This window comes from Pelophylax lessonae (genome assembly GCF_965119305.1).
Source record: "Pelophylax lessonae genome assembly, chromosome: 3".
In the NCBI taxonomy this organism is placed as follows: domain Eukaryota; kingdom Metazoa; phylum Chordata; class Amphibia; order Anura; family Ranidae; genus Pelophylax; species Pelophylax lessonae.
In genome coordinates, this window is record NC_138770.1 from 333,543,459 (window position 1) to 333,566,270 (window position 22,812).

Consider the following 22,812-nt stretch of genomic DNA (forward strand, 5'->3'; position numbering starts at 1 on the left):
TACTTGGGGTACCTTGGAGATCTATGAGAAATCTGATGTTTTTCAATGGTGTTACCTTGCTTCGGAAGGGAGGTAGTATTATACGGTGAGTATAGCTCAAAACCTATGTTTTAAAAATTTGGGGGTCGTCTTATACGCCCAGTCGTCTTATACGCCAGAAAATACGGTACACTATTTAAACTTTAAATTAAATATCTGCCTGTGTGTGGCTATTGTTATTTCTTCCCTGACAATATCTTACAATTATCTTTATCTTAAAATTTTGAGAGCATCAATGAAAAAATATTGTATCAGCTTTTCAGATTAACCCATTATAATAGTATATGTGCATACGCACTTTACTATGTGTTACTATGTTACTAAAGTACATACACTTTATTATGTACACCTGTTCAATTGCTTGGTAACACAAATTGCTAATCAATTGGCAACAACTCAATACATTAAAGGCCCGTACACACGATAAGAAAATCTGTAGGGAAAATATGTATATGTATATCCGAAAATATTTGTCTTAATTGTGTACGCATATTAGAATGATTACTGTTAACAAAATTGTAAAAAATGTACCTGGCTCCCTTTTTCAGCTTGATTTCCTTTGTCACCCTGAAAAAATAAAGTAAAACCATTATTTATAGGCAGTCTACTCTCACCATAGGTTTGTGCCTGAGAAACATTGGATTTCAATCATTTTCATATGTATTTGAATGTCAACTGAATAAAGTAAAGCTAGCTGTGTTTACTTTGATCGCTCAGTCGTGTTCAAGCAGAAATCCTGCCTTTTGTTCAACTCTCCTTACAAATTTTGACATTTAAAGTGATCAAAGCATCACCTTATTCACTAAGCAAAGTGGACTGTCTGTATTCTCTTACTAAATCAACCCTATTATCTGAATGTTATATGAGATAAACATTTTCTGTAACAATATAGGAAAAGGTGACAGTTGACTGGAGGCAACATGGCCCAGTTTATTCCTTGGCTCTCTACATCCTTCAACTTCCACACATCATCCTTCAATTAGAGTGATGTAGTTTGTCAGAAATAACTGGGCTTATTACATCTATGAAACATACCTGGTGACCTACGTAATGACTAATGTACTAAAGTATATTACAGAATTTTGATCAACAAATCTGATTTACATGTATAGATTCAGATTGCACTATATGTGAAAATGGACTGATTTGTCTTACTGAAAGCAAATAATAATAAAAAAAAAATTTGATTGACATCACTAGGATTACAGATCCCAATATAATAAATATTGTTTACATGAACTAAGAATAATGAAAAACATGTTTTTAGATATTTACCTTTGCACCTGTTAGTCCTGGTATACCTGTGTATCCTTGTGGGCCCATAAGGCCAATTTCTCCTTTCTCTCCCTGGCGGAGAAAATGTATGTCAGAACATAGAAGCTGTAATTATTTATCAATGTCATTATAAGCCCTTGGAACCTACCTAATGTATCTGACAAAACATCGCAGTTCATTGTGAACCTGACCAGTTTTAAAACTTGGCACAAGACGCAAGGTTTTTTCTCCTTGTGTTACAGCTTCAGACCTCCTCCTATTCAATGCTAACACAAGGCACAGAGATGTACAACTACCTACCCGGCAACCCCCATGTCCATTTGTCATTATTCTAGTGATTTAGGAACACCTTTAAGATTACCTGTTTGTAATTTGTGAGAGGTATTCCTATACACAGCCAGGGCTTATTTTCAGTGGGAACACGGGGGGAACTCAGCACCTCCAGCACTTAATGTATATTATGCCAAGGGGTCCTGGGATGTGCTGGAGGGTCTATTGATGCTGGCTGCTGGGGGCTCTATTGTCGCTGGAAGGAACTATTGTTGCTGGGGAGGTCTATTGCTGCTGGTGGGGAGATCTATTGTTTTCGGGAGGTCAATTGTTGATTGGAGAGATCTACTGTTGAGGGGGGCTATTGTTGCTGGCTGCAGGAGAATCTATTGATTATGGATACTTGGAGATCTATTGTTGTTGGGTCGATCTATTGTTGTGGGGGGGGGGTTCTGTTGCTGCTTGGGGATCTACGGTTGTTGGGGGGATAAGTTGTTGCTGGAGAGATCTGTTGTTGCTGGGGGAGCTATAGTTTCTGGAGGGATCTATGCTACTGGAGAGATCTATTGTTGCTGGGGGCATCTAATGTTCCTGGCTCCGGAGGGCTTTATTACTGCCTTTCATTAGCAAATCCTATACCAGCTATTTAGTGCCCAAAAAATAATACTTGGTTCTGTATTCTCTAAGTAGGGGGTGGAACCAAGGGAGGGTGCTCACGGGTTGGGTAGGGGTGACTCAGAAAAGGGGGGGTAGTACCTGTACCTATTCTCTGAGAAAAAAGCCCTGTACACAACTATTGCATGCTCTCTGTATTTCTCAAGGAAAGACTAATGTATTTAGCATCAGTGCTTAGTTCCCCAAAGGTATTTCACCACAGCCACAAACTGGCATCAATTATGTCTTTAAGTTATTAATCTGATTAGGGCTTCATCAAGCAGAAGCAGAGAGGAAGTTACTTAGCATATGATTAGAGCAGATCCAACATGGCATTGTGAAATTGGCCTTTCCAGTGGAATACACTGGAACGCTGAATAAACATTCTAACTTTAGCACAGCTGCAATGTTCACTGAATAATATCAGCAGATCTCTGATTGATTTCACATGTACACTGGAGTTGAAAAAATCAGTTACAATACCCCAACAATAACATAACAATCACTAAATAATAGAAAACTGATGACTATTTGTGACTACACCTGGAAAAGCACCACATTTTTCTCAAGGACACCCGTTTCTCTAAAATTGTACTTTGTTAAAACAGTTTTTTTTGTTCTTTGCTTTCTTGTTTTTTTATTATTTTAAAATAGATAAAATTGAGTTTTTGGCTTTAAAAAATGTCCTTTAAAAAAAAAAAAAAATATATATATATATATATATATATATATATATATATATATATATATATATATAATGATAGTCTATGAGAAACCTTCACAAAAACAGAACAGGTTGGTCTCACGTGTTGCAGTTCGCAGTGCATTGTCCAAAGCCGTAACAATGCTAGCATGTGTATCCAAGCTACATTATGTAGGAGTAGAACCTTAAATATTATTGAACCACTGCTATCTAAACTACTGTATGCCCATATTTCTACTACACCTGATGTTATTTGGGAGTACATAGAACACCGCAGTTTCATGCCTCAACAGTACACAAGTCTTCCAGAACTTCAAAAAATGCCTATTTATTGCACATTAAATAGGGTGAACCCATGGGTTCCAGCTGGCTTATGACTGATTACCAGAAATTCAGTCTATTATGATTGTAAAGGCCCGTACACACGATAAGAAAATCTGAAGGGAAATATCGTCCGACGACCGATCTGCCGATTTTCGGATTGTTAGTATGGTGCTTTCGACAGCCGACTCCGACTTTTCGGCCGAAAAAATCCTGATGTGCAGGCTATAACATTTTTATCGTCCGTCAACACAACGTCCGATTTTTGTCTCATTAGTACAGTTTTCGACGGAAAAAAATCTTAGGAGCAAGACTAGGCATGCTCAGAGACGAAAGAACACATACAAAACAATCCAACACATGACATCACTTCTGAAGTAGAATTCTGTCGTACAGGAAAATTGGTATGAAAATAACCTCTTCACTTTCCACATAAGACTAGCATGCCACAAAAAATGGACGACAGATCGTTCGATAATCTGATCGTGTGTACGGGGCTTAAGTCTTTTCTTTTAGCCCACCTCACCCTCATCTGGTTATACTTCCTTACAGGTCCCAAAACTCCATAAATGTCATGGTTTCTATGTACTGCACTGACAATAGACAACAAGTATGCAGTTTTGAATAAATGGCTCTATAGTATTGGGTTGTTTCTATGTTTATAAATGGCCACAGGGCATAATGTATACATTTGCATGGCTCTACCCATTATCTTTAAATGAGAAATAATCCCAAAACAGTACTGAAATGAATATGAAGGCTGCCGTTGGTGAACTTCAGAAAATTCTGAGGGCCTGCCTGACTCTGCATTCAATATTATTTGAGTGACTGAAAAAGCATGCAACCACTGAGGTCAGATGGTAGTTAGAATTCAACTCCAACTCCAACTTCACCCTATTTACTTTCTAAGTGAACTAACTAATCAGCTGGTACTTTTAGAAGGAGAGATCAGCATTGGGAACCTCTGTAGTTTATTCTCACAGGCTCACTTTAAATAGCATTGAGTTATTTGTCAAGACCTTTTGAAGTACACAAATCGAAATTATATAATAGCAAATATAGACTCTCATGTATGCAATGCTTTTCAACTTACCTTTGCTCCTGCTAATCCTTGTTTGCCTTGTACTCCAGAATCACCTTTATTTCCCTATAAGGAAATCTGATTATTTTTGTCTATGTAACTGTCTAATTTATTTTGAAATGTCATATAAAATTACATATTTAAGCTAAAAGCTGAGAAATGAATAAAGGTTCATTACCTTTTGCCCAGGCATTCCTGATGTTCCAGGTAAGCCTTCTGGTCCAGGTATTCCCTAATTATAGTAATAAAAGGTGAGTTTAAAGTCATCTAGCAAAATCCCATATTATCTTAGTTGGTTTTACGTAACACTTAGCCACAACAATAAACTAAAATGGTAAAAAAATATATATTTTTGATTAAAAACAGTTCTCTGCTGTGTCTCAACTTCCGGATACAATGGTTCTAGCAGGGGTCTATTGTATTTTATTATTACATGAGCCAGTCTATATTTTAACAACAGGTGGCAATGCAAGTAAAATCTAGAACTGCAAGCCACAGTCCTGGTAAAAAACAGGGGTCTAGGAGACAGAGAGGCCTGTTTAGTGAACTGTGTAAGGAATTAAGTGCAGTTAACCACAACAATCAATCGGAACTAACTTACATTCAGACCTGCACCAGACTGATTCTGGTTGCATAGTATTGGCACTCTATTTTGCATCTAGGGTTGTGCTATTTGTATATTTTTATTGAATAAGTCTGATAGAGGTCCTACATGGAGTAAAAACACTTAAATATAATGCTGCTCGCTCTGGTCAAAATATTTTCTTTAGTTTTGGATTGATATAACATTTTTGGAAATGTGTTTTAATTTTTGTCTCTGACCCCCTCTCTTTTACAGGCACATATTTGGTAATAAAAAACCTGATAGAGGTTCTAACCTTTACCTGCGTTACCCAAATCAAAATAAACTAATTTGCCTGGAGTTGGGCTTTTTTTGTTAATCTATTTTAATAAGTTATTCCTCCTATTCAGTAGGTACTGATAACTAAATCACTATTTTCTTATTCTAAAGAATGTCTATTATAATGATGAAATAACCATTTTCAATGTATTCACTGATAACAAGCAGATGTGAGACGCTCAAAGATAAGCAACATAGACAAATTGATGTGGCTTAAAGTACTTCAGATTGAAGTCATACATGTTTTTAATAGACAAATTGATGTGGCTTAAAGTACTTCAGATTGAAGTCATACATGTTTTTAATTTTATTTAGTAAATATATATAGAGTTTTTTATATATAGGCACACAGGCAACATTAAATTATATATGTGTATATATATATATATATATATATATACACACAGTATCTCACAAAAGTGAGTACACCCCTCACACTTGTATCTTTTCATATGACAACACTGAAGACATGACACTTTGCTACAATATAAAGTAGTGAGTGTACAGCTTGTATAACAGTGTAAATTTTCTGTCCCCTCAAAATAACTCAACACACAGCCATTAATGTCTAAACCGCTGGCAACACAAGTGAGTACACCCCTAAGTAAATATGTCAAAATTGGGCCCAAAGTGTCAATATTTTGTGTGGCCACCATTATTTTCCAGCACTGCCTTAACCCTCTTGGGCATGGAGTTCACCAGAGCTTCACAGGTTGCCACTGGAGTCTTCTTCCACTCCTCCATGACAACATCACAGAGCTGGTGGATGTTGGAGACCTTGCACTTCTCTACCTTATGTTTGAGAATGCCCCACAGATACTAAATAGGACATGGTTCCAGTAATCCATGTCCTTAATCTGCTTGTCTTGAGCAAACTGTTTGCGGGCTTTCTTGTGCATCATCTTTAGAAGAGGCTTCCTTCTGGGACTACAGCCATGCAGACCAATTTGATGCAATGTGCGGTGTATGGTCTGAACCCTGACAGGCTGATCCCCCGCCCCTTCAACCTATGCAGCAATGCTGGCAGCACTCATACATCTAGTTCCCAAAGACAATCTCTGGATATGACGCTGAGCATGTGCACTCAACCTCTTTGGTTGACCGTTGCGAGGCCCGCTCTGAGTGGAACTTGTCCTGTTAAACCGCTGTATGGTCTTTGCCACCGTGCTGCAGCTCAGTTTCAGGGTCTTGGCAATCTTCCTATAGCCTAGGCCAGTGATGGCGAACCTTGACACCCCAGATGTTTTGGAACTATATTTCCCATGAAACTAAACTGCAGAGTGCATGGACATCATGGGAAATGTAGTTTCAAAACATCTGGGGTGCCAGGGTTTGCCATCATTTGGCCAGGCTATCTTTATGTAGAGCAAATTTTTTTTTTCAAATCATCAGAGAGTTCTTTGCATGAGGTGCCATGTTGAACTTCCAGTGACCAGTATGAGAGAATGAGAGTGATAACACCAAATTTAACACATCTGCTCCCCAATCACACCTGAGACCTTGTAACACTAACAAGTCACATGACATCGGGGAGGAAAAATGGCTAATTGGACCTAATTTGGACGTTTTCACTTAGGGGTGTACTCACTTTTGTTGCCAGTGGTTTAGACATTAATGGCTGTGTTTTGAGTTATTTTGAGGGAACAGCAAATTTACACTGTTATACAAGCTGTACACTCACTACTTTACATTGTAGCAAACTGTAATTTCTTCAGTGTTGTCACTTGTAAAGATATAATAAAATATTTAAAAAATGTGAGGGGTGTATTCACTTTTGTGAGATACTGTATGTATGTATATATATATATATATATATATATATATATATATATATATATATATATATACACACACACAGGTATATACACACATGCACTTTTTTTTTTTAGGTTTTCCATATACTGCATCTTCCAGAGACACTCTTTGTTAGGACATCTATAAACACTTTAGTTGTTTCTCTTTAGAGCCTAGCCTGTTACTTCCAAGAATAATTTGGAATAGAAAACATTTATTCCAAAGTCAAAATTTCCAAAAGGGAATTCCCCATGTCTTGTTCCATCTGGATTTAATGTAGTTATTCGTATTGCTATTTCGATCTACTTTTCCTATCCAACAATAGCAACAGCTGCTAAATAAGGGTATAGGATATTTAGAGCTTCAGTTGTACTTATTAAAGTACTATAATATGAAAATGTAGAAGCACTGAATAAATTAAATTTGTCAAGCTATAAAACCATTAACGCATATTTAAAGCTAAACTCTGGACACAAAACATTCATATAAGCATATTGCTCAATTATCACATATGCTATAAATCCACTGTGTGTGCACTATTTGTCTTGGTAAACCCAGCTGATACCTTGTAAAAGTAGTGGTGACATCATCATGGTAATGCACCTAGTTTGTGCAGAGAGCAGAGCGTGGGAGGGACCCAACAGGTCCATCCACTGCAGACTGCTCACAGAAAACTACAGTAAAGGGGCAAAGCATGCCCAGTCACCCTGCACACAGATTAAGAGCAACAATGACTGGTCCTAATACTGAAAGCTCCTGCACAGAGGCAAGGACTCACTGGATTGCTGCACAGATCTAGAAGCAATACACAAATGACAAATTCAAGAAAACAACATATTCCTGTCTTATTTAGAAAGTTTGCTTAGACCTAAGTTCAGTGGCTTTTACAAAAACCCTCCTTGCATTTGTAGTCTGCAGTAATTTACTGCTTCAGAGGTGTTTCAAAAGTATAATAAAGCAGTTCTTTGCATAGATAGCAGCAGTTGGCTACATATAGCTAAATCTGTTCTGTAATGTCGAAGGCATTTCCCCATTCATTCAGGTAGCTTCCTCATTTCTAATGAGTGTCAGAAACATAGTCCAGCAGCATTTACAGCCACAAGAATAACTCATCTAAGTTAAGTCATTACAGGGCAGCACTGTGGTTAAGTGCAGAGGCGTAACTATAGGGGTTGCAATTGCAACCGGGCCCCATGCTCCAGGGGGCCAGTGCAGCTCCCCTGTATACCTGGATAGGAGGGGTGGAGGGGCAGAATGTAGAGAAATCACTGTCCTCCTTTTTCCTCCTGTAGCTGCAGGAGGAAAATGGAGGAGATTGGTTCCTCTGTATGCTGCCCCTCCCCGCCACTCCTCCTATCCAGTTCACTTGTGTTCTGCTGTCTCTGGGCCCCAAGATCAGTGGGAAGAGCCCCAGGCTTGAAGGAAAGGGTCCCGGCCAGTGGTCAGGGGGGCCCTTCATGGTTCATGCACCGGGGCCCTGAAGCTTCTAGTTACACCTCTGGTTAAGTGATTAGCATTTCCACCTAGAAGCACTAGGGTCATCGGTTTGAAACCCAACCACGGCACTACCTGCCTGGAATTTGCATTACATAACAGATTTAGCTATATTTAGCCAACTGCTGCTATTCATGCAAAGAACTGCTTTAATATACTTTTGAAACATTTCCCTCAAATCTCCCTCTCCCCCTATAGAACATGTCCCACATTTTTCTTTTACTTTGTTTCTATAGCAAGAGGCATCTTTTATTCCTCTCTGTGGCAAAACTACCAGGCTTTTAACATTTTGAAGCAGAAGAGCTGGTTCCCTACATACGGTGTGGGCAGGCTCTTGGGAGTAAAAAGGAACACCTTCATTTTTCTGAGAAAGAAATAATGCATGCATGTGCAGAGGGACACCGAGGAGTGGGGAAATGCAGAGTTCTGTAGTCCAGCAGGCAGGGTTGACATTGCTGGTTCAAAATTCAGTGCAGCAAAGGCACTGTTGTCGGTTTCTGTCAAGTTAGTTGCATGCTGGATTTCTTGCAGATGAACTGGTGTTTTTCTATAATTGCAGCAGGAACAAAACATGGGGACATGTGCATGATTTACACAGATGTGCTCAATATGTCTTTGTTTTGCCATGAAGTACTGTACAATTTAAGGTGAAGAAAGACTGTTGAGTCCTGCCATGTAGGAGTTTGTCCATTTGTTGAGGTTTTTTTGTCTCAATATACATGTCTTTAAATCCCTCACTTTACTGTATTGCATATACCAGGTTTCTTCTCATGTGTTAGGCTTTGAGTCCTTCAAATGCAATAGCTTCTATGTGTTGCTTGACTTAAAAAAAAAAAAAAACTTACAGTAATTATGCAATGTTTGCAAATAATTCTTCTGAGTTTTTCTGACACTCTAGCCACATGGAGAATAACTTTTTTGCCTGTGTCCTCTGCTTCTTATTCTGTTGGACAACATTACATATGGTTCTAAATTTAGAACCATATGTATTCGGCTACATGTCTTTGGAAAAAAAATCCCAGTAAGTGTCTATTATTTGGTTAGTGTGAAAGTTATAGTGTCTAAAACTACTGTATATATTTTTAAAAATTGATCAATCCTGATATACTGATGTATATGTACACTATGTATGTACTGTATATGTATATATATATATATTTATATATATATTATATACAGTGGGTACGGAAAGTATTCAGACCCCCTTAAATTTTTCACTCTTTGTTATATTGCAGCCATTTGCTAAAATCATTTAAGTTCATTCTTCTTCCTAAGTATTCAGACCCTTTGCTGTGACACTCATATATTTAACTCAGGTGCTTTCCATTTCTTCTGATCATCCTTGAGATGGTTCTACACCTTCATTTGAGTCCAGCTGTGTTTGATTATACTGATTGGACTTGATTAGGAAAGCCACACACCTGTCTATATAAGACCTTCCAGATCATAATGCATGTCAGAGCAAATGAGAATCATGAGGTCAAAGGAACTGCCTGAAGAGCTCAGAGACAGAATTGTGGCAAGGCACACATCTGGCCAAGGTTACAAAAAGATTTCTGCTGCACTTAAGGTTCCTAAGAGCACAGTGGCCTCCATAATCCTCAAATGGAAGACGTTTGGGACGACCAGAACCCTTCCTAGAGCTGGCCGTCCGGCCAAACTGAGCTATCGGGGGAGAAGAGCCTTGGTGAGAGAGGTAAAGAAGAACCCAAAGATCACTGTGGCTGAGCTCCAGAGATGCAGTCAGGAGATGGGAGAAAGTTGTAGAAAGTCAACTATCACTGCAGCCCTCCACCAGTCAGGGCTTTATGGCAGAGTGGCCCGAGGGAAGCCTCTCCTCAGTGTAAGACACATGAAAGCCTGCATGGAGTTTGCTAAAAAACACCTGAAGGACTCCAAGATGGTGAGAAATAAGATTCTCTGGTCTGATGAGACCAAAATAGAACTTTTTGGCCTTAATTCTAAGCGGTATGTGTGGAGAAAACCAGGCACTGCTCATCACCTGTCCAATACAGTCCCAACAGCGAAGCATGGTGGTGGCAGCATCATGCTGTTGTAATGTTCCGGTACCTTTGGTACCCTAAATTACACTTTCCACAAGTGTATGCGCCCCACCATTTACTTTTGGAAAGGTGCGCATACACCTTTAAGACTGGAGCTGTCATCACTCAGCGCCGGACTAGATGGCTATTTAAGGCGTCGGTTCTCACTCACATGTGTTCGTTCAAACACCCTTACCTGGATGCTAACCTTGCTTGAAGCTTCCATGCTTGCAAGCTTACTTCGCTGACGGAACCTCGCTGCGCTGATCCCTGTATCCCGCTACTGGATCATCCGCCTCTCCTGAACCACCCTTCGGCTGTATCTCTAATAGTGCTAAGTACCCCGCAGGGGAATTCTCTATAAACTTATACTAAGCTTACACTATCTAGCTCTGCATAGTAAAGACTGTTTATCACATCTGCATAACTAGATTGCTAGCTCTTGAGACTACTGCTACTTTTCTGCACTGGGTTGATCTCTTTTGTATGTCCACCTGCTATTCTATCATCTGCTATCATACAACATTGCTAAACCTTCCTGCATCCATCTGCTACTGTCTCACCTTCAAGTGTCTATCACCTACCACCTCCACTCAACCTATCCCTCAACCTTCATCATTGTGTTACCACATACATAAAGTCACTCTAGGAACCAGCTTGCTAATTGTGTGTATTTACTGGCTGAAATAAGACCTTCCACACATGATGAGTCATTGAGGTTAGGAATGGTATCTCAGCATATCTCTTACATGACTACTGACGTGGAACTATTTCTGCAGCTGAAAATCCACACCATATAAAAACGCAGGAGCGTTACAGCTGTGGGGGTGTTTTTCAGCTGCAGGGACAGGACGACTGGTTGCAATCGAGAGTGCTCTGGACCTCAGACTGGGCCGAAGGTTTACCTTCCAACAAGACAATGACCCTAAGCACACAGCTAAAATAATGAAGGAGTGGCTTCACAACAACTCCGTGACTGTTCTTGAATGGCCCAGCCAGAGCCCTGACTTAAACCCAATTGAGCATCTCTGGAGAGACCTAAAAATGGCTGTCCACCAACGTTTACCATCCAACCTGACAGAACTGGAGAGGATCTGCAAGGAGGAATGGCAGAGGATCCCCAAATCCAGGTGTGAAAGACTTGTTGCATCTTTCCCAAAAAGACTCCTGGCTGTATTAGATCAAAAAGGGGCTTCTACTAAATACTGAGCAAAGGGTTTGAATACTTAGGACCATGTGATATTTCAGTTTTTCTTTTTTAATAAATCTGCAACAATGTCAACAATTTATATATTTATATATATATATATATATATATATGTATAATGATGTATATGATATACTGATCTCATTTATAGAGGCCCTTAAAATTCCAGGACAGTCTTCCTTCCTTCCTTCTTTCCTTCCTTCCTCCCTTCCGTCCCTCCTCCCACTCCCTTCCCCACTAGACCCTGTTTAGCATCTATATGTTATCAAATATGTTGAATGGAATTTACAGTATACATCTATCTGTCATCAGTGCAATACAGCGTCATCATACGACTGGGGTGGCGGTTATCAGGGATACTGACTGGTGATAGTCATCAAATACATTTTTTTTTATTGAAAGGTTTTACATTTTTTTCTACAATTTTTTTTTTTTTATATACTTTCATCAGAGTAGTTAAGTGTCACTATAGTGACACTGTACTACTCTGGGGGGGGGGGGGTGATTGGGGATTTTTTAACACTTTGATTGCTGTCATAGTGATTATCACTGTAACAGCAATGTTTTGAACTGTCGTGAATGGGCTATATCCATAACAGCTGTGATTACTAGTGATTGGCTATAGCTAACAGAGTGTTGCAATTAACCATACCATGTGATAGCCAATCACAGCATCACTATAGCACTCACAGCTTTTATGAATGAAATTGATTCATAACAGCTTTGATGACATTGTGATCATGTGATTGCGTAGCAAAAGCAACCAGGTACCTGTATCCGGACACAGCGGTTGTGGGAGCAATGTGCTGCAGGCCCCTATCCTGTGACAGGCTGGATCAAGCACATGTACGTGACCCAGCTTGCCCGTGCCACCTGCACACAGTAAAAGTACTGTAGATGGTCTTAAAGCAGTTAATGTCCAAGTTGCCCTCTCCTTGACATATAATTTACAATGGCATAAATGAATGAAAAGTCTCTTGTGAAGAAAACAGGACAGTGGCAAATGCAAAACTCCCAAAAAAGTCCAAGGAACCAGTGCAAATAAGTGTTCTTGATATTGAAGTGCTCATAAACCAAGGCGCAGATGCTGAATACACAGATCTCTCTTGTCACCAAAATGTGGAGGAGGAAGAGGTACCCTTACCGACTGACAACTTGAGCATGCATAAATGTAAATAATGTTATGAACCCATGGAATAGAGCAAAGAATCTTCAGACTAGCAAATCCTTCACCCCATGCATAAATGTGAATGGACTCTTACCAGATGTCACATAAACAATCACTTAGATGAAGGATTAGAGATGGACGTCTAGATTACCCCCGCTGTCCAGGAATGGGCATTCCTCAAAAGATCCTGCCACCTTGATAGTAAGCCTAGAAACCTCATCCCTAAGACAGCTTCCAAAAGGTGTCCCCAGGATAGCTCCCCATATGGTAGGAAAATATAGGCAGGCAATAGTGCATTATCTTCTTGATAAGAGAATTTATTAAGAAAACACACTTACATGAATGAAATGGAAATGGACAGGCGTAAAAGATGTTTGCGCCGCTCTGCGAGTAGTGATAGCGTGGCTTCTTCACCCGACGCGTTTCCCCTTACAAAGGCGTCCACTGGGATTGGAGTGTAAGCCGCGCCATCACCATCCGCTCTTTTGTAATGTCTGTGATTGAATTCAGCACTTCCGGTGTCGTGGGAGGTCAACCCAGAACCGGAAGTGACGCAAGAACATAAACTTCCAGCGGTGTGCATCTCCTGTGAGGTTTCAAGACCCGGAAGATAAACATTATGCGTTCTGGTATTTTACTTCCTCTTAAGCGGCCATGGAAGTCTAGCACAATAGTGGCACACAAAACCACCACAGTAGTTGCATAAACAACCACAAGAGGACGCAAGAAAGATTCTTGAATGAAACAGAAGGCACACCTAAGATCTTAAATAATGGGAAAAATTTAAAAAATAAAACCAAATAATCGAAATATAATAAATTATATTCCAAAAAAATTAAAATAAGATTAAATAACTTTTAATGATTAATGCTTAAAAAATCACTACCCTAAACTTTGAAGTGCTGAAATTATTCATTGAAATTAATATATTGGGATATGAGAATAGAAACAAGAAAGTGCGTGTAACAAATAAACACATGCACGATCCTATAAAACATATAAAAATGCATTGTCTAAAATATACAATATATCAAAAATTTAAATTAAATTATTGAAAGGTTACGACTATAATGTGAGCAAAAATTGATTGGGTCATAATGATTATCTCTGAAGACTCAAGCTCACAACATATAGAGAATATAGATATGCATGTATAAATGTATGAAAACACATACATACATTAATAGGTAAATAATAAATTGGAAATATATAATGATAAAGTGAAACATCTAAAAGTGGAGAAAAAATAAAATGTAGATGTTTAACAATTGTTCATGTGGGCGTTAATGTCCCAATCTATATTGAGACCTAAAGGTCGGTAGCACTTAAGAAGGTGTATCCAAAAGGTCTCACTTTTGGATATGGTTCTCCTGAGGTTACTGCCTCTCCAGTGTGGAGTATATTTTTCAATAGCAACCACTTGGAGATTGGCAGAATTGCGATGATGGAATTTAGCGTAATGTTGAGATACGCTGTGACCTACAAAACCTTTTTTAATGTTAGATATGTGTTCTCCGACCGGAATGCTTAAAGTGCGAATGGTCCTACCCACATATTGGAAACCACAACTGCAACTCAAAAGGTAAACTACGCCTTTCATGTGGCATGAGATGAAATCTTTTATTTTGTATGTTTTTCCAGTAGCATTGGAGGAGAACGTTTGGGTCCTAGTTGTCTTGGACTCCATGCAGGTGTTGCATTTTTTACAAGGAAAAAAACCTTTCATATTACAGAACATTACCGGAATTGAAGGTTTCTTAATAGGGTTAACCTATATAGTCCGCATAAAGATAAACAAAAAAAGCCTCCAATAGTGAAATATTGTATGCTTTATTTGAAAATTACTAAAAAGGTATACAGTTGGTCCCTTACTATTAGTTGTGCCCTCCTGGCACTGGGCAATTCGGCAGTACACAAAATCTTTGAGCTCATAAACCATAAATCTTGCTTCCGGGTTTGTCAGTAACCACTAAAGACAGTCTGATCAGCAGCTCAAAGACCTCACAGGTAGGTGACAGCCACCGCCCAAACAGGGACTTGAACCCTGGACCCTCAGATTAAAAGTCTGATGCTCTACCGACTGAGCTATCCATGGTTACTGACAAACCCGGAAGCAAACACACAGGCATTCGTAGCAGAGGCAGGGACGCTCGCCGACCGCCGCACACAGCACAGTGAGAGGAAAGCTAAGAGGAAGCTGCAGATCCTCGGATACGATTCCCCACTACTCAAAGATTTTGTGTACTGCCGAATTGCCCAGTGCCAGGAGGGCACAACTAATAGTAAGGGACCAACTGTATACCTTTTTAGTAATTTTCAAATAAAGCATACAATATTTCACTATTGGAGGCTTTTTTTGTTTATCTTTATGCGGACTATATGGTCCATACATGCCTAATGTAGGAGCAGATATCCAACCCAAAAGATATCGAGGAGAGGTCTGATCCACCCAATTAAAGGGATCACAGGCGTTGGGAGTCATTGTGACTCATTGGAAGCTGGTAAGAGGCCACGTGTGTCACACCCCACCACCTGAAGCACTTTAAGGAGCATATTTTTGTTGCACGAATTGCAGAGACACTTGCTATATAATTATTTCTCACTGGAGAGCACGACTATATCCGTTTATATTTGATGAGTTTTTTATGCACGCACTAATAAGCACTTTTATTTGCTTGTTGCATGGAATACTATATATTTATATAATTGATTTGCTTGTTGCATGTACATTATATTTATTTATTTATATATATAATTATTTATATATTTATCTACTAATAAGCAACAGAAATATTTTTTAATTTTGAGTTGTGCACTTTAAAATATATCTATTACCTTTAATTATATTAATTTATTCACTAATAATCACTTTTAACACTAGTAATACATATTTAATACACGTGCTACCCTGAACAAGTTTTATTCCAGTAATATAAAAGATCACCAGCGCCTTTTTTATCTACGTCCTATACAATATATTAATTTCATTAAATGATTTCAGCACTTCAAAGTTTAGGGTAATGATTTTTTAAGCATTAATCATTAAAAGTTAATTAATCTTATTTAAATTTTTTCGGAATATAATTTATTATATTTCGATTTTTTAATTTAATTTTTTTAATTTTTCCCATTATTTAAGATCTTAGGTGTGCCTTCTGTTTCATTCAAGAATTTTTCTTGCGACCTCTTGTGGTTGTTTATGCAACTACCGTGGTGGTTTTGTGTGCCACTATTTTGTGCTGGACTTCCATGGCCGCTTAAGAGGAAGTAAAATACCGGAACGCATAATGTTTATCTTCCGGGTCTTGAAGCCTCACAGGAGATGCACACCGCCGGAAGTGTATGTTCTTGCGTCACTTCCAGTTCCAGTTTGACCTCCTGCGACACCAAAAGTGCTGAATTCAATCACAGACATTGCAAAAGAGCGGATGGTGATGGCGCGGCTTACACTCCAATCCCAGTGGACGCCTTTGTAAGGGGAAACGCGTCGGGATGAGAAGCCGCGCTATCACTACTAGCAGACCGCACTGCAGAGCGGCCGCGAACATCTGTTACACCTGTCCATTTCCATTTAATTCATGTAAGTGTGTTTCCTTAATAAATTCTCTTATCAGGAAGATAATGCACTATTGCCTGCCTATATTTTCTTGCCATATGGGGAGCTATCCTGCGGACACCTTTTGGAAGCTGTCTTAGGGACCAGGTTTCTAGGCTTACTATCAAGGAGGCAGGATCTTTAAAGGAACGCCCATTCCTGGACAGCGGCGGAATCTAGACGTCCATCTCTAATCCTTCATCTAAGTGATTGTTTATGTAACATCTGGTAAGAGTCCATTCACATTTATGCACGGAGTGAAGGATTTGTTAGTCTGAAGATTCTTTGCTGTATTCCATGGGTTCATAACATCATTTATGCATGCTCAAGTTGTCAGTCGGTAAGGGTACCTCTTCCTCCTCCACATTTTGGTGACACAAGAGATCTGTGTATTCAGCATCTGCACCTTGGTTTATGAGTACTTTAATATCAAGAACAGTTATTTGCACTAGTTCCTTGGACTTTTTTGGGAGTTTTGCATTTGCCACTCTCCTGTTTTCTTCACAAGAGACTTTTCACTCATTTATGCAATTGTATATGTTACATTTGGTTGTGTTACATTTGTGTTTATTTTTGTGGATATTCACACACCTTCAGAGTTTACTTTTTAGACAGTAAATATTTCACATCAAGCGCACCTCATTTTTTCTCATTTTACATCACTCTATCCAGGTTGGAGTTTCAGTAGCAGCTGATAACCCCATTTTTTGTTTGCATACCTTTTTTTCTAATTTTTCATATAATTTACAGTCCAAAATGATCATTTGAAATTATGTCCCCGAAAACAATGTTTTTATCTATTGAGTTTATGTGTTCACTAAAGGCTTTTACTTCAAATGGTTACCAAAACTCTTTGTTCTTTCCCTGAGTGAGTTCAAAACTCTTCTTTCCACCTCTTTCATGTACAGGTGAAATACAATGGGCGACAGTGCTGATCCCATTTCACATCATATTTCTGTTTGTAGACATTATCACTGTACTTGGCATAGGGGCCTTAAGACATTGGGGTTAATTTACTAAAGACAAATAGACTGTGCACTTTGCAACGTGCAGTTGTACGCTGCAAATAGCATTTTTTTCTCAATGACTATTTGCAACAAAACTTTTGATGTTTTTGTGATTACACCACAATATCTTAGCAATTTCAAGATTGCTGCATCCTTCTGAAAGACGTTTTACAATTTTTTACTTTTCAGAGTCAGTTAAATCTCTTTTTTTCCATTTTGCCAGAAGAAAATAAGCTGCCATAGATTATGCACACCTTGATATAGGGTGTTGATCTCCTTAGGCCATACCTACTCTCATTACACAAATACACAGCACCTGATATGCTTAAATCCAATAAGCATTCAAGTTTATACAGCTTGGAGTTGGGCAGTATGCATAAAAATGATGATTTGGACAAAATGCACGCACTGTAAAGTTTTACTTGTTTTGCACATTTCAGAGTAAAATAATATTTATTTAGACATATAAATATGATATAACGTATAATAATATGTTTTTGAGCCTGCAATTGGCGCTTTAGGCTCATTTTCACATGTATAATATATCTATGTCCTACAATCTGTTAACAAAATGGCTGTTACAGGTTTTATAGCTGGAGATGCAATTTCTACTCACAACTGAATAAGTCTGGCAATAACTCATTGCAATAAATCACATCTTAGGAAATGTTTAGTCTGAAGTTTCAACCAGATGATTTGAGGCAAAAAGCAGGAACAGTCTGCTAATTGTTGATTTAGCTATATACAGTATCTCACATAAGTGAATAAACCCCTCACATTTTTGTAAATATTTTATTATATGTTTTCATTTGACAACATTGAAGAAATGAAATCTTGCTACAATGTAAAGTAGTGAGTGTACAGCTTGTATAACAGTGTAAATTTGCTGTCCCCTCAAAATAACTCAACACACAGCCATTAATGTCTAAACCACTGGCAACAAAAGTGAGTACACCCCTAAATCGAAATGTCCAAATTGAGCCCAAAGTGTCAATATTTTGTGTGGCCACCATTATTTTCCAGCACTGCCTTAACCCTCTTCTACATGGAGTTCACCAGAGCTTCACAGGTTGCCACCGGAGTCCTCTTACACTCCTCCATGACGACATCATGGAGCTGGTGGATGTTAGAGACCTTGTGCTCCCCCACTTTCCGTTTGAGGATGCCCCACAGATACTAAATAGGGTTTAGGTCCGGAGACATGCTTGGCCAGTCCATTACCTTTACCCTAAGCTTTTTTAGCAAGGCAGTGGTCATCTTGGAGGTGTGCTTGGGGTCGTTATCATGTTTGAATACTGCCCTGTGGCCCAGTCTCTGGAGGGAGGGGATCATGCTCTGCTTCAGTATGTCACAGTACGTGTTGGCATTCATGGTTCCCTCAATGAACTGTAGCTCTCCAGTGCCGGCAGCACTCATGAAGCCCAAAACCATGACACTCCCACCACCATGTCTTTCTACTTCTCAGCTGGTTGCCGCCACACATGCTTGACACCATCTGAACCAAATACGTTTATCTTGGTCTCATCAGAGCACAGGACATGGTTCCAGTAATCCGTGTGCTTAGTCTGCATGTCTTCAGCAAACTGTTTACGGGCTTTCTTGTGCATCATCTTTAGAAGAGGGACAACAGCCATGCAGACCAATTTGATGCAGTGTGTGGCGTATGGTCTGAGCACTGACAGGGTGACCCCCCACCCCTTCAACCTCTGCAGCAATGCTGGCAGCACTCATATGTCTATTTCCCAAAGACACCGTCTGGATATGACGCTGCGCACGTGCACTCAACTCCTTTGGTCAACCATGGCGAGGCCTGTTCTGAATGGACCCTGTCCTGTTAAACTGCTTTTTGGTCTTGGCCACCATAATGCAGCTCAGTTTCAGGGTCTTGACAATCTTCTTATAGCCTAGGCCATCTTTGTGTAGACCAACAATTCTTTTTTCAGATCCTTAGAAAGTTCTTTGCCATGGGGGGCTATGTTGAACTTCCAGTGACCAGTATGAGAGCATGAGCGCGATAACACCAAATTTAACACACCTGCTCACCATTCAACCTGAGACCTTGTAACACTAACGAGTCAGGAAATGGCTAATTGGGCCCAATTTGGACATTTTCACTTAGGGATTGCTTTCAATCACAACTATTGAGCCAATGAGAAGAGAGTGGGAGGGGCAGGGCCAAGCCATGCTATGTGTGTGAATTGAAACTGGCCATTCATAGGAATGTGGCTTGGGAGCGAGCCTGCTCGAATGCCCCCATAGCAACAGGCTTGCTATTGGGGGCACTCGGCAAGGGAAAGGAGCCAGGACCACTGGAGGAGGACCCGAAAAGGATAGAAGGAGGATATGGGCTGCATGTAAGTATAACCTGCTTGTTTGTTTGTTTTGGTTTTTGTTTTTTTGTTTTTTTGTTTTTTTTTTAATGATAACCTTCAGAATCACTTTACCAAAATAGAAAGTGCATGAACATAAGAGAAATCCAAACCACCACCACTTGCCTTCAAAACAGCATAAATTATTAAATTCTTCTAGGTACACTTGAACTTGCAGATTGTTCCAAACATCTTGGAGAACTTATCACCGCTCCTATGTGGATGTACGCTGCCCCAAATCCTTCTTTCTCTTCATGTAATCTAAGGCAGGCTAGATGATGTTGAGATCAGGCGTCTGTGGGAGCCAAATCATCACTTTCAGGACTCCTTGTTCTTCTTTACGCTGAAGATAGTTCTTAATTACATTGGCGCATATTTGGGGTTGTTGTCCTGCTTCAGAATACATTTGCGGCCTATCACATACCTCCCTGATGATATGGCATAATGGATACATTTCTGTCTGTATTTCTCATAAAAAAATAAATATATATATATATATATATATATATATATATATATATATATATATTTAGCTAGCTAAATCAACAGTTAGCAGACTCTGCCTTCTTTGTTGCCTCAAATCCTCTGTTTGAAACTGTGGAGGGGTCACTGCAGGTATAGTCCATCTGCTTTTCACGTACTATTTGCTTTCATATCTGTCAATCAAATTCTCTGCTTCTGATGCCAGAAGCTTATTTGACAGACTCTGTTTTTTGGTCTGCCAATATTAATTGTTTTCAGTGGATTGAATTGCGACTGATGATTGATAGCAAGTGAGGTCCCCAAAGAATGCTATGTGAAAAGTTTGCCATATTTATCAATCTATTGCCAGTATTTTTTTATAATTTTACTGAAACAGTCTTTTAATATATTTTAATGATATACATATTTTAAACATGTGCATGTCATTGTTGCTAAACTTACTGGAATTCCAGGAGGTCCTCTTGTACCAGGTTCTCCTTGAGATCCTGCTTCACCCTAGAAAGTTAAGCCATATTTTTTTCAGAAGATCTAATTCAATAGGTTTAATTTCTTGAAAAAAAAAAAAGGAAAGAAAAAAAAAAACTTGATAGTATGCTGTACCTTTGTTCCACTTGAACCTTCACTTCCAGGAATTCCAGGTATTCCCTGAAAGGGAGAAAAATTCAAAATTAGGTTTATTTATTGCATAGCAATGCCCATATTATTATATTATAAAGTATTGTTTATGTGCCTGGAGTAAAACAAGCATCGTCTTTTGTATTTATGCAAACGTATGGTATTGTCAGGAAGCAGACCTTACCCCATTAAATAGTGGCATAGCATTGAAGTTTGGGAGATTTTTTTGCCTTTCCCAACAAAAAGGTTCAGGAAAAGTTTCTGGTTTACACTGCCACCTGTCATAGTGTTTTGACCATATGAAGATCTGGTTATTTTGCACAAATATGCACACCGCATTAAGAAGTTGTAGAACAATTTTTTTGAAGTAGGGTGAACTAGGAGTTAGAAGGAGCTTGCTCAAGCCCTTAAAATGTTCAAACATTAGCTCCAAAGTTTGAAATATATTATACTACAGAACCCAGCAACATACAGCTGACAGGAATCATCAATTTAGGTGCATGGCTTGTTGTGGTGTCATGGAACCCCTCACGTGTTTCAAATATTAGGGAGGTGTTCCCCTAAATATGAATGCATTTGCTATCGTCACCCAGGTGCAAGCACATAGGCATTCTAGGTAAGAGGCCTAAGTGCACACTTTAAACAACTAGTGCCAAGTGGAGCTGAACAGCTTCAGCATTAGTGAGTTCAAACTAACTAGGCCCTTGGCAAATTAACACAAATTCTAAGCGTTCCATGGTTAGCAGAGAAAAAGATGTTACAGCAAATGTGTGTGCAAAAATGCTAAAGCAGATGTTGGGGATACAGCCTTCAGCCACAGCAGATGAAAAAGACAGAGTATCAGCTTAGCAGATACTGACAAAAAAATTTACAAATGAAAGGAAACAAATATAAAAAAAAAGCATGCGACAATGAAATGACTGTTGTGGGTATTCTCTTATGCTCCACAGTAATTACTTTCTTAGTTACTTCCTAACTCCACAAATCATTGTTTTCTCTATATCTTGGTGAGTTACACCATCATTTTGCTTTGAACTGGCTGCCAGAAATTTTGGAGTTACAATATACACTGAGCAAAATTATAAACACAACACTTCTTGCCCGCATTTTTCATGAGCTGAACTCAAAGATATTTTTCTATGTACACAAAAGGCCTATTTCTTTCAAAGATTGTTCACAAATCTGTCTAAATCTGTGTTAGTGAGCACTTCTCCTTTGCCGAGATAATCCATCCACCTCACAGGTGTGGTATATCAAGATGCTGATTAGAAAGCATGATTATTGCACAGGTGTGCCTTAGGCTGGCCACAATAAAGACCACTCTAAAATGTGCAGTTTTACTGTATTGGAGGGTCCGGGGGGGGGGGGGTTAGAAAACCAGTCAGTATCTCGTGGGACCACCATTTGCCTCACTCTGTGCAACACATCTCCTTGTTGATCAGGTTGTTGATTGCTGATCCATGAGGGTTCAATATTGAGTTTGCCCACCCTTTTCAGCTATACCAGCTTCAACTCTTCTCTGAAGACTGTCCCACGAGGTTAAGGAGTGTGTCTATGGGAATGTTTGACCATTCTTGCAGAAGCACATTTTTTGAGGTCAGGCACTGTTGTAGGAGAGAAGTGCACAGTCATGTTGGATCAGGAAGGGCCAACCCCAAACTGTTCCCACAAAGTTGGGAACCTGAAATTGTCCAAAATGTCTTGGTATGCTGACGCCTTAAGAGTTCCCTTCACTGGAACTAAAGGGCCAAGCCCAACCCCTGAAAAATAACCCCACACCATAATCCCCCCACC

General features: G+C 39.2%; 1 protein-coding gene across 1 annotated transcript in view; it reads right to left on the reverse strand.

Moving 5' to 3' along the window:
* Window positions 1-22,812, reverse strand: part of COL21A1 (collagen type XXI alpha 1 chain) — a 342,213-nt gene that overhangs the window by 23,118 nt on the left and 296,283 nt on the right. The window contains exons 18-23 of the mRNA XM_082251479.1: window positions 21,004-21,048; window positions 20,845-20,898; window positions 4,522-4,575; window positions 4,356-4,409; window positions 1,315-1,386; window positions 571-606 (exon numbers count right to left, since the gene is read on the reverse strand). Of these exons, the coding sequence (XP_082107605.1) occupies window positions 571-606; window positions 1,315-1,386; window positions 4,356-4,409; window positions 4,522-4,575; window positions 20,845-20,898; window positions 21,004-21,048 (315 nt within the window). The remainder of the gene's footprint in view (window positions 1-570; window positions 607-1,314; window positions 1,387-4,355; window positions 4,410-4,521; window positions 4,576-20,844; window positions 20,899-21,003; window positions 21,049-22,812) is intronic.